The 18,426-nt window shown below is 32.9% G+C and overlaps 1 protein-coding gene across 2 annotated transcripts; it reads left to right on the top strand.

The window, feature by feature from the left end:
• The first annotated feature begins 709 nt into the window (after window positions 1–709).
• LOC127854418 (secernin-3-like) lies at window positions 710–16,300 on the top strand. 2 transcript variants are annotated; one of them, XM_052389443.1, is made up of 7 exons: window positions 710–1,016; window positions 8,509–8,657; window positions 12,910–13,097; window positions 13,809–13,934; window positions 14,332–14,411; window positions 14,688–14,918; window positions 15,156–16,300. In XM_052389443.1, the coding sequence occupies exons 2-7, from the start codon at window positions 8,514–8,516 to the stop codon at window positions 15,647–15,649; spliced, it is 1,263 nt and encodes a 420-aa protein (XP_052245403.1). In that variant the 5' UTR covers window positions 710–1,016; window positions 8,509–8,513; the 3' UTR covers window positions 15,650–16,300. The 2 variants fall into 2 exon arrangements, with proteins under 2 accessions (XP_052245403.1, XP_052245404.1); XM_052389444.1 differs by lacking the exon at window positions 710–1,016 and adding an exon at window positions 5,680–5,928.
• The last annotated feature ends 2,126 nt before the right edge of the window (window positions 16,301–18,426 follow it).

Raw genomic sequence — 18,426 nt, 5'->3', positions numbered from 1 at the left:
GTAATATTCACAACATGACGTTTACTAAAACTCAACAAAAAATGTTTGCATACACCGTTAAAAGTAAGAATCCCTTGTTAGTTTACGTGTTTAAAATATAAAAATAAAAATATAACGGCATTTTAACAACCACCATGCGTGTATGCCCTTGCCCTCTTATTGCCCTTCTTGTTTGTTGTGTTGAGGGATAATTCGATAACCGTTTACCTTTAAGAGCATTGCTAATACGTATCCACCCACGGATCATTAGGTTTGTGCTTGTGTGGCTCATTTGAAATGTGCAAACATTTCTGTCAAATAAACATCCGTATTTTATTAATAGGTGTAGTTTGTATTTTAACCTGAATACCTTTCATTTACTTTAAATTAAGCGACTTACGTCATTTGCTGTTTCACAAACATATAAATAACAGTGCACTGCAAATCGGTTAAATACACGTGTATTGTGTTGTGTGTTAAATTTTCAAATACTATTTCTTGCTTTTGTTGTTCATGTCAGATTCTTTATAAGCATCATTTGGTATTTCTCATACAAAGTATGTTTTATGCTGAATTATGTATGTATTAAGTTTATTTAATGTTCTCTTATTTCGCACCTATTTAACTTAAAACTTGAAACCATTTTGCGAAGAGCATCAAAACTAGTAAACCTAGAACGCGCGTGCTCTTTGATTTGCTTCTACAATACAATGCACGTTATCGGGATCGCATCAATGCATAGCTGCCTCTCTGGTGGCGAAAGTAGGGGGGACTTGGCTAATAATTCAATGCGTTTCTTTTCGTTACATGTACTACATTATTTGAGATGGACTGGGACATAAATCAAAATTTTTGCAAGCAATTTAGCATTTGTATGTGATATTTTTTATTCATTTCGAGTAACAAGCTATATGTAAGTGGCATTTACTGGATTTACGTACGCACGAGCGTGGTGAGTGCATTCACTGGATTTACGTACGCACGAACGTTGTGAGCGCAATTACTAGATTTACTCACCTATTCGATTAATAAACAAGGTTTGTATCCTTATTGTTTAGTCGATTTTAATGCGTTTGTTTAGTAATTTGGTATGGAAGATTTCCATTTAAACCCTGTTTGGTGTAAAGTATTTTAAAAGACATATAGCAATTGAAAAAAATGCATTACTCATTAGCCGAGCAAGCAACACTTCATACACGAGAAGGAAACTGTTAAATTCTTATATCGTAAAATATTCGCAAAAAGTGCTCATTGAAGACAATATTCTTTAAAATATATGTTTTCCATTTGCTCGAGTCTCCTTTTTCGATTCAGGTTTGAAGACCCCAATAAAGAAGGTTAACATAATTTTACGCTGGGCTTAATTCTCATATTGAGCTTCTTAGGTTTAATACATGATTATTTCCAATAAATATTTTATTTTATAAATTATTAATATCGTAATCTAAATTGATGATTTACTGAATTTTGTTTGAGTTGGTAGCATTGTAATATATCACATATTTCGGGAGAATAATTCGTAATAAACTTAAGTAAACCACTACAAGACAATCAGCCTTAATTCACTACCAGGGACAAAACACGCCGATTCAAGAACCTAGGGCTAATGTCTATTAACAAAAAGTTCTTGAATGCCTGGTTTCATCGTGTGCACAGAGACTGTGCCTAGTGTTATTATACAATTTTTACAAATCTTGCATTGTTGTGTTTCTTGTTTCTTGCTAGTTCGACATATTAATTAAGTACCATTGTGTGTAATCTTTTTTCAGAGAGGCTAGATGCGTCGCGATTGCGATTGGTTGTGATTTGGCTCTAACACTGACACTTACATTGCTTAATTGGATTGAATAATTGGCCAGAAAACTTGATTTGTTACCATTAAAAGAGTTTATGCGTATTTTTATCAGTAATAGCTCGACTAGTTATTTATCAGACGTTTGATTCGATATAAACATTATTAAGCAGCAATCTGCATTTTAATCATCATATTTATAATATATAATGGGAACTGTATGCAAAGGGAGCAGAGCAAAGTTACTCATCATCGATTCGTTATAACTTGAAAGGTTTAGACATTAAAATAGCCAATCGGTATGCTAGTTACTGAACGTATAAGATGAACTCAGAAACTAATTCACTGTCGATGCAAAGTTTAAGGTCATACATGTGCACATGCACATAAATTACTATTTATATCGTTGGTTTTGTACTTTCAGCAAGATGTTTGATACATTTACTTGATACACAAAGTCAGGCACAAGTAACGAATGTGAACAGAGTTCCTGGCCTCGTTTTGCTATAGCAATAAAAACGATCACACAGAGAAAAGGTTGTCAGTGGTAATTCATTGCATTAGAAATAACAAGTTTTTAGTCAAATAAATTATGGAGTAACTATGATCAATGACGTAATAAGTTATAAAAGAGAACTCAAGAGAGCTGCAACAGAAGTTGTTCATCATAAACACTGCACTTTAACTATGCTGTAATGACAAAAAACAACATGAGTGCTGGGGCTTCAATTTAGTAAAACACGAATTGAAGCACAAGCTGTGCTGCTTATGAGAAGTTTTATCCCAAAATTTGCTTTATTGTCTTTAACAATCGCAACCCGATAATTATTTTTTATTGCAGCACAAATCAGCGACCATTCTGCGTGTACATTCAATTCAAAATGTTATAGATCCATTAGAGCGAACTCTTGGTGATACTAATACAAGACTCTATACCTGTATACTATACACATGGATGTTTTTGCAGCAATCAATAATGTCTGCTTTGTCAAACACAAATTTGTTTCGATGTTTATGCAATTTTCTGTATAAATCGTACGTCATCGCAATTGCTTGGAGCCGCACATAGGCATTAATGGAAATTCGTTGATAATATGCAGGAAATATGTGCTGAGAATTTCAGAAACATGTGTTTTGAATATGGAGATTTTAGGCACAATTCTGGAATGAATCTTAGTACAAATGCCCATTGATCCCAAATGCGTTTGACGTCATTTTTCGTTCCTTATGTAACATGAGATAATTGGTGCAGGTTGATCGATTGTCCATTATATATTAATTAGTAAGTCGGAAATGTATGCCTGTTTAATGTATCCAGACACAAATAGCCTAATTGAAAGATTAATTTAACGACATCTTACGAATATACATACACATTGACGCGTAATGTAAATGTTAATGCTTTCCAGAATGCCATTGTGAGCAAAAGCTATCGACTTGCATGACATCTATAATGTTTCATGTTTAATGATCCAGCCGTAGTGCTTTATTTGTTATTATTTGCATACTCGAAAATGACCTCAAACCACATTTCTCAAGTCTTCGAGTTGTCTTCTTATGGTTGTTTTCTCCTTTGTCCACACTAATAAGCTGGAAAGGAAATCGTTAAATTCAAATTTACCAAAAAATCCATTTTTCAACCTTTTTATCGAGTTAAAACCAGGACACGCCCATACATGTAACAGACAGACGTATTAATTTTTCTACATAAATAGACGAGTTTTAATTGTTCATACGTTCAATTTCAGAAATTTGTCGTTAATTTTAACTCGTTACTCACACATTTCTATTTATGTCACATGTTAGTGATTTTTTTCATTTGATAATTACATTATACTACGTAAAATGTATACATAAATCGTCAAATCTTGTAATTTATGACAGACACAATATCATTCTATAAGAAAATATATACTTAACATGCTTATGTTTAACATGGTATGCTCACCTGCAAGTTGCGCTTTACGGCCGTTAAAATGACAATTAATCTTATTTTTTGCCTTGTTCTTTATGCGGAACTTTTGACTTCAATCTAACAAAACAAAGCCATAAGGAAGTTCGTATGCATAAAACATGAACTGTGATTTGTCTGTTCTGACCTTTAACTAACATAATATTTAGCGAGACATCAATAGTTCAACTTCCAGACGATGAGATGCATCATACGAATCATTTGAAATAAGTATTCCCTGTTTATATATAAGCACTGTCCATTGTCCACTTCAAATGAATTCAAGTACCAATAATCTTTAAGACGAAATTAAACAAGCATTGTTTTACTTTGTAGCAACTATACATAAGTCTTATGACAAATAAATTGTTAAAAGTGTAAGCTTTTATGCTAAGCATACTGTTGTCATTTTTATAACCATAATCTATTTTTAAATAATTGCCTGGTGTAGAAATAATTTATGAATCTGATATTAATGATAATATCGTTTGCAGAAGCGCCTCACAAAGTTTTTTAATTGAAGAGAGGGCTCTTATTTCATCCAAGTCTCATAAACGAAATCCATGTTTAGAACCCCTCTTAAATGAAAGGGAAATGGACTAGCGATAATTTATGTTCTCTAACATTACACATATGTTTATACCGTGTTAAAGTTTCAAACATGCAGACGTTGTATCAGTGTATCAATCTACAGTGTATTTAGGATAATGCAATGATGCATTTGTACTTTCGTGCATGTGGTTCATATAATAATATATTAATTATTGATATGCTGTTTAAAATAGCACACACAGTGAAATAATATGATGCTTTTTTTTCAACTTTTGTGTTTATGTTGGTTTGTATTGTGCTGTATTGTGCTGTTTTGTACTGTTTTGGCAATCGGTCACTTGCCTTAAATAAAGGACCAACTAATTGTTTTTAATGAAAATTCAATACTGCTCCAGCAGCTGGAGTTTCACTTCTTTATATTGCTCTAGTAGTACTTATACATCTTGTCATGGTCTGGTTCATACGATGTAAACGATGTAAAAAAATAAAGCATCACTCTTTGAAACAACGTTCATATATTAATTGCGTTTTAACTGCAAATATGTATTGAGAACTGTGATAATGTTTCGATGTTGTTCCAGATGAAACTTTTGCCGACGTTATTTAAGAGTTTTATACATGTATTCTGTATAAACATTGAAGATGCATTGCAAACACTGGTCAAATTTACAATCCCAACTAATAGTTAACCGATTTACGATGGCATTTCATGAATGTTCACATCATATTTCGTTTTCATTAATAAAATGATGGCATACATTATATTTGCATGCTGGCAATACCATACCAACTGACTTTTATAACAGTGCAAAAAGTAACATGCAAATTACATTATTTTTTGTTCTTATTTGTTTTGATAATTTTGTTTGAACCTGTTTGAATTCAGCTGTCGCGCGTCGGTGTATTTGGAAAAAAACTCCATACGTTGAAGTTAATTCTTTTTATCTTAAACTTGGTATGTTATTTAAACGGGTTGATTGAAAATCTAAATGCTGAAATAGTTTATGTTTTTGTTATGTGTTGTTAATTTTAAAATATGATTAATTTTCTTTATTTGCATCGATTGATCTTGATAACTAAACATTTATTTACTGTTTTAACTAAAGTCATGTGCTGAAATGAAAGCTTGCTGTTTTTGAAATGTGTGTTTTAAATGGGTGTGCTTCAATTTTCAACCTGCTATCGTTAATATTTCTAAAGGTTTCCTCCCATAGAGAACATAATGTTCTTCTTTGAATCTTTTCGCAGAGTGCTTTATCAGTTCAACCAGCAACTTAAACAGATACTCGTATTTTCTTTGATACCTTGTTATCCGTGACGGTTTCGCAAAACACTTCCGCGCTATTTGTTATGATTCAACCACATGCTTTCCTGCATTTCGGGTAATAAAAGACGGAAGGGGTGATGTGCTGTGATAATGATATCATAAAGAATGCTTGGTTGTTTCTCGAAATGCGTTATTTGATCATTAATTATTTTGATTAGTTTTAAAATTATTTTTGATTATTATTTTTGTGCACTTAAGTGGCGAAATAGTCATAGGTGATTTGTTGATATAGGAATGGCAATTAATAATAAGCCCAGTAGTTGAGTCCGAGTGTGTCTATTTACTGGGAAAAATACTGATTTTGGAATAATACGGACGTTATTGAGGGTATGTTGAGTCTTATGTTTATCTTTATGAATGTTAGTTGTCTCTGTGATGTTCTATTCTAACAGCAGGTATAACCTGTTCGGATATATTTAAACATTGTGTATATTGCTTATCTAGTAAACGACTTATCCGTTAAAATATATATGATTGACCTTACCGTCTTCACTTTAATTAATTAATAATATAAGGTATTTCTTATTTTTTAGTGCGTTTCTGAACACCTTTGATAAAAAAATATTTATCATAAGTTTGTGAAAGGCTGGTTTTGAAAGAAGTGTTCTTCAGTTCTAGTTATGCTATTTGTATGTACAACCTGTTTACAAATAACGCAATTTCATGTGTTTTGTTGTTTTGGTATTGTAATAAGGTGAAACCAATGCGTGGAGTATTTTTCTGTCAAACACGGCGTGTTGATGTGATTCGAATCGTAACAGCGCGATATTGAATGTTAGTTCTTGTAGTTAGCCATCACTTGTTAAACGAACAATAAGGGGACAATACATTGTTTATGTCCCATATGAAAACGGTTAGAATATACAAACCTAACTTTTGCCCTTGCAAATTTATCAGCTTTAGAATGATTGTTAAAATAGCCTAATTAACCCTTGTCATAAATGCAATAGAATAATTTCGACATTGATATTATTTAGTATGCATGCTTTTTGAGTTATGCTTTGTATTGTATGTAGTCGCTGTCTTTTGACCCGTTCACCTTGCATATGATAAAGGCATAACACCGCTCGATTAAATAAAGTCACAAATTCATAAACCATTAACGGCATATAGTTTTGCTCTATCAACTAAGCGTAACAATAAAGTAAAAATTTCAGTAAACCGCGTATCAAAATAAATGAATATCGCAATTGTCGCTGATTGTATCGCATTATAGCAAGATCGTACTGGTATATACTCAAGGCATCTACTGGAAAACATATCGTTGTAACGTATTCATATGAACGATCGAACAAAGAAAATGGAAGTATTTGCTTGTTTCAGAAGTGATAAGGCAAATTTCATGCACTTTTTTCCCATCTTCATGAACGCATAATTGAAATAACACGGGCGCAAAATTGGGATCACACGGCATCTGTTTTTTTTTTGCGTTTTCAACATTATTGAAAAACACATTACGCATAAAGTGCAGTGACGTCTTTTTGTTTATTTACATTTATTAATGTCATGTTTTAATTTTGATTTCAGCTACTTTCTGTAGTTAAATTTAAACATTTAGATAGAAAAACCCGATGTATAAAATGCTAGATTAACGTTGAATAAATGTTTAGCGAGGCTTAGGCAATCGAGACCACTTGCCGACTAATTAAACATATCTGTGTTCAACATTTACCTGGTATTCTATTTATCCCCTCATTTAAGCACATTTTTGTGTTCATTTCGAAAGGAAATAAAATAATGGTTGTAAATTTAATAGTGATGAAACTTGTTCGAAATAATTTTCTTAATGATAACCTATAAGCCGAGTTTCATTCGTCGCATGTATCTAAAAACTGGATCATCATGTAATATCGTTGAAAGAAGTATCACCACTTTAGATGACACATTTATGACGTAATCGATGAAACTTCGTCAGGATGTTATCTTGACAATATCTAAGCCGAATTCGTATCCGGATCATATGCGTAAAAACTAGCTCGACAGGTCAAATCATAAAAAACCGTAGTCAGCCACATCTGTAAGCCACATCAAGCTACTAGTATTTCCATATTTATGATTAAATCTACACAAAACTTTATCAGGGTATTATGTTTGATATTACCAATATGTAACCCTGTTCCGTTTCAACAAATGGTGAGTGCTTTATGGCAATCATAGTTCTCTTGAGTTTAAAACGTTACTTCATGCATTTTTCGTCATAATGATTGCGTGTAAACATTGGTGCTTTGTATCATCAAAATGCTTTATTGACGCTCCAGTTGAACATGTGCTTAAATCAGAGAAATTACTCACGCTGTGTTCCTGATGTCAAGTTTCATCAACGCGTTGGCTTTTGGCGATAAACGGCTAAACTAATCAGATAACGGTTTACAATCTATTCTCGGAAGACAATTGCTTCGTGCGTTGGTGATTTATTTTAAATTCCGTTATCTCTTTTAATTGAACAGCTAAGGTCGATTTCCACTAAAAAAAAACTCCTGTCCGAATATCATATCTTTAACTAGTTTTACAGCAAATGTTTTCTTTGTGCAACCATGCCACATGCGCAGTTATTCAAAATATGCATGACTAGTAGTAATGCATGCAGTAACTTTTGTTAAATGTAATGGTACGGGAAAATCGCTCACTTTTTTAGAATGTATATTTGGGAGTAAACACACACTTAAATATGCAAATGAAAAGTACACATTATTATTTTTTGTAGCAATGTTAACATGTCTTTGTTTTACATTAAACGTGTGTTGTATGATATAAATAAGAATGTTTTCTGTAAAAAAACACAGGTGTCTTAAAATATAGAACCTCATAACCAGCTTGTTATGGAATTCCTTCGAGGATAACACTTTAATTTTTAACTCTATAACAGAAGCTCGTTTAATAGGTTCATAAACATTATGTCTGTGGCAGGAACCATGTCTGACATTCTGGTCGTGTTTCCCCCACTTACTGCCGACGGCGAAGTGATTTTTGCAAAGAACGCCGACAGACCGCCGACGGAAGTGCAGGAGGTCGTGTACTACCCTCCGGCAGACTATCCATCGGGGACAAAAGTCCATGTAAGTATTTAGTGTTCAGGGCCCAGAAACTTTCTATATTTTCATTCCACAGCTAATTTGTTAAATAAACTCGAGTCTTCGAGTCTTTAAAACGTTAATATACATAATTTAGGTTCTTAAATTGATTGGCATTATTTTACTCAAAATTGTATGTATTTCAGTAATTAATTTTACTGATTAAAATCTTTACGATCAAAACGCTTGACTTAATTTACTGAAGACATTTGCAATTAATTTGTGTTATTTTCGGTATGCCACAAGCGTTATCTTTTAAAAGCATTACACCATCGGATTTTCAAGTTCTTGGATAAAAATATCATATTAATTGTGCGCAAAGGTTCGAAAGAAATAAGGTCGACTGAACTATTAAAGAGAATGAATACTTGTGTGTGTGCTAAAAAAATGTCTTTGAAGCTAAAGAATTTTAGTACAATACAGTTTTGGGAACAGGAAATTGCTCATCATTATTGTATTGTTTAAGCATGTGGTTTTGGTCTTATACGCTGTATGCTCCGATTAATGGTTATAACCCTTCGGCGGTGCCAGGTAAACAAAAGCTTCAGATGTTTAAGGGTTTTCTGTTTCACTATAGAAGTTCGGGAAAGCGTAATTAAGCACATGATCGAGGTAACAAAGGTTAACATTTTCTCCACTGTTTTTGTTTTTATAACTAGAAACGTGATATAAAACAATAGTCCATATGTAGTTTGAAGATAAGAAGGGAAACTTTAAATATAATTCATGTATTTATTATCAGTAGTCTGAAAATTATAATGTTCCAGGAAAGAAAAATTGTGCAGCGCTAGATGTATATAGTATGATAATTTACAGGAAAGATATTTAATTTAGACCAGTCATGTTTTAGTATAAAACCACAATTCACGATTTAAAAAATACACAGTATATATCTTTAGTCATTTTATTCACAACTTGAACAAATTAACTTTTTTTCATTGATAACTTTCTATAAATGCCGTATCCTTTGAGCCGTTAAATTGTATTAACTTACAGATATGCATTATTTGATAAATTAATGTGTTTAATTTGAAAATGAACTTGTCCCCACACCAATATCGTTTATCCCATTTGTTAAAAAACTTAGAATCAAATGAATTTATAGGCAAAGTTTGATTACTTAAGTTTGAATAAAATATATGGGCAACAAAAGCACGTCCGGTTAACATCAACAACGTTTTTATTCTTTTAAAATAAAATAAATAATTCATATTTTCAAATGTAAAATACACATTTTTGGATTCAGACGGGATAAAAATACAGCAAATTCACCAAATTATACATGTATTAAATTTGAATTGGACAACTACCTGGATTATATGCGCGAATGTGATTTATATTGGACTCTATGCTGGAATATAATGAAGCGCAACGTCAAAATCACAAAATAACAATATAAAAGAAAGAAACAGCAAAGAAAGTGATTCTAACGTGAGCAAAATACATCAACAGAGGGACCCGACCGATACCGGTGATTTGGCATCTACAGGTACTATCTTTATACACGAGGATTCCGTGCTGCATACCTCGGCGTTATCGACAAATAAATCTACATAAGCGCATAAGTGTCAAAACCTTAATGAATGTCATCAATATATTAGCTGTTGCATTCGCACAGTTCGTCATCGTCAATAGCGGACTAGAAAGGCTTTCAAAAACATTTTACCTAGTTTAACGGCGGATGCAGGATCGTTTGTTATAAATGGCAGTCAACGCAACGAGTTCATTTCTATATGTGGTCTTCTTATTACAAAATCACAGACTATAAACATTGACATCCATCATTTTGATCCAAAAGCTCGATCAGTGATCATAGTTTCTGTATTTAGACCATATACAGCAAACATCGCCATTCTTTGTCTAATGATATCAGGCGACGTTGAACCCAATCCAGGACCTTCTACAGGTGTTTCGACACTTCGTAAGCAGCGGAAGCCCAAGTTCCCGTGTCCAGTATGTTTGAAGGGTGTCATTGCAACAAGCAAGTTTGTTACTTGTGCCACTTGTCATTCAAAAACTCATATCAAATGGTCTGTACTCGATGCATTATCGACCTCAACTAAAACCGTCTTTTATTGCACCGAGTGTTGTCTGAAACTTCTTCCTGGAGAATGCTCATCGACGGATTCAAATGAAATCCCTACCGGTACCATTTACTTCGAAAAAGATCAACCGAGAACTGAGTCTTTCGATCAATTCGACGCTTTCAGACAGAAAGGGATGCATTTTGTTCATTTCAACACATGCTCTTTACTTTCAAAAATCGATCAATTGAGACTATTTGCTGCACAGTGCAAAGTAAGTGTGATTGCAGTATCTGAGATCTGGTTGGATGGCTCAGTCACCAACAATGAGGTGGCTATTCCTGGATTTAATATTGTTCGCCGCGATAGAAACAGATCTGGAGGCGGAGTGTGTCTATATATACGTGAAGATATTGCTTTTTCGGAAAAACCTGAACTCCAAAGCGACACAATTGAAGCTGTATGGGTAGAACTATACCTTGCGAAAACCAAACCACTTTTAATTAGTTCATGTTTTAGACCACCAGATCAAAATAACTTTATTGAAAAATTTGAAAATGTTTTAGCCAAACTTAGAAGTTATATAGAATGGTTCATTTTGGGTGATTTTAACATCTGTCAGTTGAAGAAAAAGAACAGTCTTCTTTCTAAGTATAGTCGATTGCTTAACTTATTCACTCTTACACAACTGATTACTGATCCTACAAGAGTAACAGACACCACTCAGTCTTTATTAGACCATGTTCTAGTTAGTCATACAGATAAGATATCTCAGTCTGGCGTACTTCCTTTGAATTTAAGCGATCACTTTCCGATCTTTTGTACTAGGAAAGTGACGAAAGGGAAATTTTTTAAACATAACACTGTCAATGTTAGATGCACGAAGAACTATAATGCCGACGATTTTACCACAAAGTTAAAACAAAAGTATTGGGATAAAATGTTTACTTCCGAATCTACACAAGAGTCTTGGATAATATTTAGAGACACTTTTTTATCAGTTTTGAATGAGGTTGCACCAATTAAAGAAGTGCGCTTAAAACAACGAACAGAACCATGGATTGACTCACACATTTTAGATCTAATAAAAAATAGAGATCAATATATGTTTAAATTCAAGAAATATGGGGAAAAAGAATTTTATATACAATTCTGTTTTTATCGAAATAAAGTCCAAAAGGCAGTTAAAAAGGCAAACGCAACCTATATCCACGAGCAGCTAGAAGAAAGTAAACACAATCCAAAATCAATCTGGGCTCATTTAAAATCATTAGGATATAGTGACACAAGTAAATCTTCACCAAATGTTGTCCTTAAAATAAAAGACCGTCTTTGTTTTGAAGCTTTAAATATAGCTGATTATTTTAATCATTTCTTTACCACGGTAGCCGCCGTCTTGGTAGACAAACTTCCAGCTGCTCCAAATTGTTTTCATGTAGCCTCTGATGCTTTTAAAGCTTTTTACATAAAAGAAATCCTGAAGCTAAGTCGTTTTAACTCCGTACAATCTCCGATGTGTATATGCATATATATATATATATATATATATATATATATATATATATATATATATATATATATATATATATATATATATGTGTATTATTATCTATGATGGTGACTATCTGTGATATTTCTGAATTGTTAATAACTGATCATATGGATTGTAGTATTATGTTATGTGCACAAATAAAATTATTTTATTATTATTTTATTTTATTTTATTATATTTGTGTTTTTTTTACTATAGTTTGATTTCTTAAATATTAATAGGACGCCATTAACGGTATCATTTTTAGCGAAATATCTTGCGAAATTTTGTTTATTATGGTCATTTCTCGAATGTGCATTAAATTGTGTCTAGTATTTGTCATATTTAAAAATTAGCACAGCAAAATAGTATATCCATCACATCTTTAAAAACATATTGTTTGATGATATTTGACAATGTGGTCAACTGTTAGTGTGCTCATCTCAAAATGGGGAATGTATGCTATTTGTGTTGCAGACAAGACGGATTCAGTATTGAACATTTCTTTAATTTGTAAATTGTATTGCTACGAATATAAATATGCCATAAAGAATGCCATAACGCGAACAATAATACCTCAGTCAAATCGGGTATGCAATCATAGTGTAAGCAATGTATGCGTTTGCTGATATAACTAAGAGTTGCAGATAATCTTAATGTAAAACTTTAATTTCTTTTTCAGTGCACCTTTATTGAAATAGACCAAGTCCCCCATACATATGCTGTTATCTTAAGTAAGCCCGTTTGGTGTTGGGGCGCCGAAATGGGAGCTAATGAACGAGGTGTCTGTGTAGGCTGCACCGCCGTCTGGACCAAATTCTGTCATCCTGGGGATCACGAGGAAAAATTGATTGGATGCGACTTTGTACGGTAAGTGGAACATCTAACGGGTGTGAACACAGATTGATAAAATGACAGTGTTCACATTTATACCATTAGTTGCATACCGACATTACTTTACATTACGAAAACGGAAAGAAAAACTGATTATTATGAAATATCATAGGCATAGGCATATTGTTTATATTATCGTTATGGAATAAGTTAGAACGCGTCGTAAATGTGTTCATCTTTAATTTGGAAAATACGCATCTCACAAAAGGTGACGGTAAACACAGTTAGACAGTCAGAATGGCCTAGTGGTCAGCGTGTAATCTTTTGAAACCAGAGGTCATGGGTCGAATGCCGACAAATGTTTTTGTTTTTAATCAACTGTTTTTCTTAATATTTATTTATTTTATAAGTGTATTATTACAAATACTTTATTCTGTGCTGTGCAGGTACTACTTTTTTCTACAATACGATTATCCATTATCACGTTTCTCTCAAAAAAAGGGGCCGTGTTTATTACATAATCAAATCAGAAGCGAAATAAGCCCCCTGTAAAAATACACACGAAGTTAATAACTCGGGTTTAGATGAATTTTTTATAAACATTACCACGTGATAAGGCAACATTTTATTTTTATTTGATGTCACGCACTGTCGAAATATTGACAATTCATAGTTTTTGAGAATCTTTATATAAATTGTTATCGGTAAAATATATAGTTTATATACTGACCTATTGTGTCATCAAAGACTAGCGCTGGAGCGGAGCTCTACAGCACGGGAGGTAGTCGATGTTGTGACCAGTCTACTAGCCGCACATGGGCAGGGTGGGATATGCTGCGAGGATCACAACTTCGGTCAATGGACCTACCACAGGTCTAAATGAGTTTGCTTGAATATGGTTAAATCAAAGCGCTAAAGGCATTACATTAAATAATACTCGTTTTTCGAAAATAAATATTTTAAATATAGTATAAATAAAAGTAAATGTCGAAATGGATATGAAATGTTTTGGTGTCATTGAGTTTACAGCGGCCTTTCTATGTATTTAATTAATAATTGCTTTTATATAAGGTTGCCCATTTGGTCTGAAAACCTTTGTCTGTTGTTTAAAAGAATGTTAACATATTAAAATTGCACCGAAACAAAACGTGAAAACAACCGGATAATGGTGTTAAAGCTTAATGCTGTTGATCATTGTATTGTATATAACTTTGTTTCTAACTGAATTCAGCGTCTATATTTATGCAATGCATACATGTTTGCATCACAGTGCGTTTGTAGCAGCCGATGTACATGAAGCATGGATTGTGGAAACTGCGGGAAAACTGTGGGCTGCGCGTAAAGTTAACGGTGAGTGTTCGTGAAAACAACAAACTAAACTACTTAAGTATAGTTTAGTTTAAATCTTTCGAGTGTGATTAGATCTGATCTATCTTTCATATACATGTGTACATGTGCACATTTATTATAGATTGGTTTGTTTTTTCAGGTTCATTTCATTAGTGATATCTGATTACAATTAATTGTCATTCTTTAAATATAAATACCTTGCTGTTGAAAGTTATACTTTGTGCATTGCGATTATAAATGTTCTGATTATATTTGGTATCACCGTTACTTATTCAGCTGGCGTGCTTGCAACAACAAGCAAATTAACTATTGGAACAAATGCGGATATAACATCACCTGACATTTCTGCTTATGCCATAAATGGCGGCTTTTGGAAAGCGGAAGACGGTCCTATCGACTTTGCAAAGGCGTTTTCTTCTGAATACGGTGGTATATCGTTATCAGAGAAACAGACGCCAGAACACAGACTTAACTACATTGTCAACTGTTTGAATAGCACAAATAACGGTAAATTATTCTGAAATCTTTTCCCCCAATATTTTTTTTTTTTAGAACAACTCTATGGCATTGTAGTTAGGGTTTCATAAGTAATTTTGCCAAAAATAATTCATAATTAAACATTCTAGTTCATGAAGTAATTGTTATGAAATCGCATATTTGCTTAAAAAATCCTACATTTTGGTAATTTAGTGGTATTAAATTATCTGTATACTATGCAATAAATGAACAAAAGCTATGTTGCAGGAAAGGTCGATATAAATAAAGTGTTTGAAATTCTTCGCAACGAAGAAAGTAGCATTAACTTCGTAGGCGAGCTACTCACCGTCGGCAGTCAGGTGTCAATTCTCCCTCGGCCCACGTCCGGTGCCCCAGTCTGCCACTGGTTTACGGCAACCCCAAACACGAAATTCTCCATATTTAAACCTTTTATGTTCTGCGAGAACCCCGACATCGGTAAATGGACCGTCTCGTCCAACTCCGCCGACAAGCCGAGATCCACGTTCCAAACTTCCGTCGATCGCCGTCACGCGCTTTTTCGCGCCCACGAGAAAGCAAGAGAAATCATGGAGTCCAAAACGCCGGTTGGTGAAAAAATACACGCAACTGTGCGCCTTTTGGAGAAGCAGTGTGTGACAGAGGTCTTGGATTTTGTGAAGACCTTCAAAGAATCGAACATGAATGAAGTTCGCGAACTTTTTAACGACATTGTTGAATCTGAAATAAAATTTTACTCGTAGAAGTTTTAAATGTTCATAGTTTAAGAATATATTTTGTTTTTCTAAACAGGTCAGTGTCAATATAAGTCAAGAGCATCGCTATGGCGATTCAAACATTTTTTTTTCAGTCTATGTGGGAATAGTAAGTGAATTGTTGATTTCTTACAAATACGTTGTTTGTACTTCGCTATTTGAAGGTCATCAAGTGCTAAATGAAGAGTCACGTGATTTTCGTCTGTGAACTGTTATTTTGCGTTAAATAATGTTGCATCGTTTGCAATCTTACTAATAGTTACCTGTTTTTATGTATATAAAGAATAAGAGGATGTGATGAACGCATCTATGTCATGTGGCTTCGAGGGCTTTTACTATATGTGTTTATAAAAACTTATTATTAATTTGAAACACATTGTTTTTCTTGTATTACTGGATAACCGATTATATATCACTCTACAAATCATACATTTTCAGCAAAGTAGAATTGTTTTTATGTTTTACAAAAACAACAGATGATGTTGCTTTTAGTGTGCTCATTTATCGTGTCAAATAAACCCACTGTACCAAACGTGTGTTTATAAACATAAATACATTATTTCTATACGTATATAATTTACCCAAATATCGGGTGGTCAAAGCTTATTTATACTTGTTCATTACTAATAAAATAATTTATAAAAAAATCCTTTGCGTCTCATTTTAATAGTTTGACCAGACAAGAAACAATGAAATCATGAGATTTTTTAAATTAAAAGTTTGTTCCCGGAATAGTAAAATTCGTTGTGTATATTTAAAGCGATATAAAATAACATACTAGATCGAATACATCCTTGCATAAATCGCAAGTTTAATAACATAGACACACCCCATTTACATTTAATGAGAGTGTTACCAAACTCAAATGTCGTGATGTGTGTGCACTTTTTCGCATCCAGAACATGTTATAGGGAAAGTTTAGACAAAATAACAAGAACAGTACCCTTTTTAAACTTTCTGAAAGTAAAGCAAATTTTATGGCAATTGCATAATGAGAACCAATTGATATAAAATATACTATTTGCAATCATCATTTAATGAATATGGCGTTTGAATACCGATAACCTATAACAAAACGAATGTAATGTCCTGATGGAAAAATACCTTTTCAAAACATGTGTTTTCAATTCCAGATAAACACCACAGAGACAACTCACGTTTATAAAGGCAAACATAAGACGCAATATACCAATAAGAACGTCCGTTTTATTCCAAAATCGGAGTCAAAGTATATATTTGCTCCCGTAAATAGACACGTGAAGACACTTCGAGGGGCTTATTTCAAATTTCCATTTCCCTAACACCACGTAATCTGGGACTATTTCACCACTTAAGAGAACATCTATAATAAAACCTAAGTTAAAAACACAAAAATATAATTAATGATTATATAACGCATTCAGTTGTTATGATATTATTATCACCCTTGCCGTCTTTCACTGCCGCAGATGCAGGCATGTTTGTTAGGAAATCAAAACGGATAGCGCGGAAGAATATCGCGAGATGGTCACAGATAAAGAAGAATCAAAGAAACGCGAGTATCTGTTTAAGTTCCTATCTGAACCGATAAATCGCTTTGCGAAAAGGTTCAAAGATGTAAAACACGTAACATATACGGGAAAAAAATAGAAAATGTGATATTATAAGGTATAACAAAAAGGACCACACACATTTCAGACAAATAACATCCTATAACTGTTATCAGATTACAAGCAGCGTGCGGATGGTAAGTTAGATATCAGGTTTCAACAGCAAATACATGTAAAGCTAGCAAGGGCTATCAAAGCAAATAACAAAATGTAATCATATTTATAATAAAAAAAAACAAATGGCATACGCAGTTACCATCGAAGCAACTTAACTATTTGCAGATTTTAAAATGATCCCTTTATACAACATAGAGAGTTTAAGATCAAGAAAATTGAATTTAACGCACGACATTTTAATGAATTTAAAATAAAAACTCGAGATGCTTAAACTGAGTTCAAATAGTTATAAACAAAATAGTCAAAACAAATAAGAAATTCAAACAACAAATTATGTAAGATGCGAATAAATTATTTTATTACCATTTAAGTAAACTGCAACCTTATTGCTGAAAGAAACAAGACATATCAGAACGCACATATACATATGATTATAGTCATCATTTTATTACCACAAACAAAATGATTATGTGCACATTGATGCAAAGATATGGTATAGCGGTAAACTGCTTCGGCGGAAATCGGTAGTTCGTAGTTGTATAACTTCCTGTTGAAAATACTAAAACTAAATAGGCAATACTGCTAAAAGTATTTACAAATTTTGATTATAAAATGAAGCTCTATCATATGAAATAACTAAACAAATAAACTAACCTAATTTGCGGACGTAAATTATGCCCGAGTTTCCAATACCTCTTTATAAAGGATAATTATAAAAAATACTTGTTCAGAAACTCTTAAATAACATCGGCACATTTTGTCTGAACCAACTCGCAAAATTATGACATTTTTTATAATTATTAATGATGTCGGAAAGCAAGCAATGTACAAACGTTGTTATAAACAATACTGATTATTTTTTGACATATTTTTAAGAAGGCCATGATAAACTGTACAAAGAGCTTACAGGTCATCATATTATTGTCAATAAGTATTATTTGACTATTATTTACATCATATTAATTATATTATTATTTTTATATTAACTGCATGCATAATTGCAACATTTGAATACATTTTGATTGGTATACTGATTAAACGTTTGCATGTTTGAAACTT

Source organism: Dreissena polymorpha, chromosome 13 (assembly GCF_020536995.1).
Source record: "Dreissena polymorpha isolate Duluth1 chromosome 13, UMN_Dpol_1.0, whole genome shotgun sequence".
Lineage (NCBI taxonomy): Eukaryota > Metazoa > Mollusca > Bivalvia > Myida > Dreissenidae > Dreissena > Dreissena polymorpha.
The sequence above is the reverse complement of the archived record's forward strand: the minus strand, read 5'-3'. Positions and strand labels throughout refer to the sequence as shown.

What these genes read in the sequence shown, in the direction of transcription:
- LOC127854418 (XM_052389443.1), top strand. Translation starts at nt 8,514, where the DNA reads ATGTCTGACATTCTGGTCGTGTTTCCCCCACTTACTGCCGACGGCGAA. An exon ending in CATCGGGGACAAAAGTCCAT is followed by an intron (nt 8,658 to 12,909) that starts GTAAGTATTTAG and finishes TTTCTTTTTCAG; the next exon opens with TGCACCTTTATTGAAATAGA. An exon ending in GGCTGCGCGTAAAGTTAACG is followed by an intron (nt 14,412 to 14,687) that starts GTGAGTGTTCGT and finishes TTACTTATTCAG; the next exon opens with CTGGCGTGCTTGCAACAACA.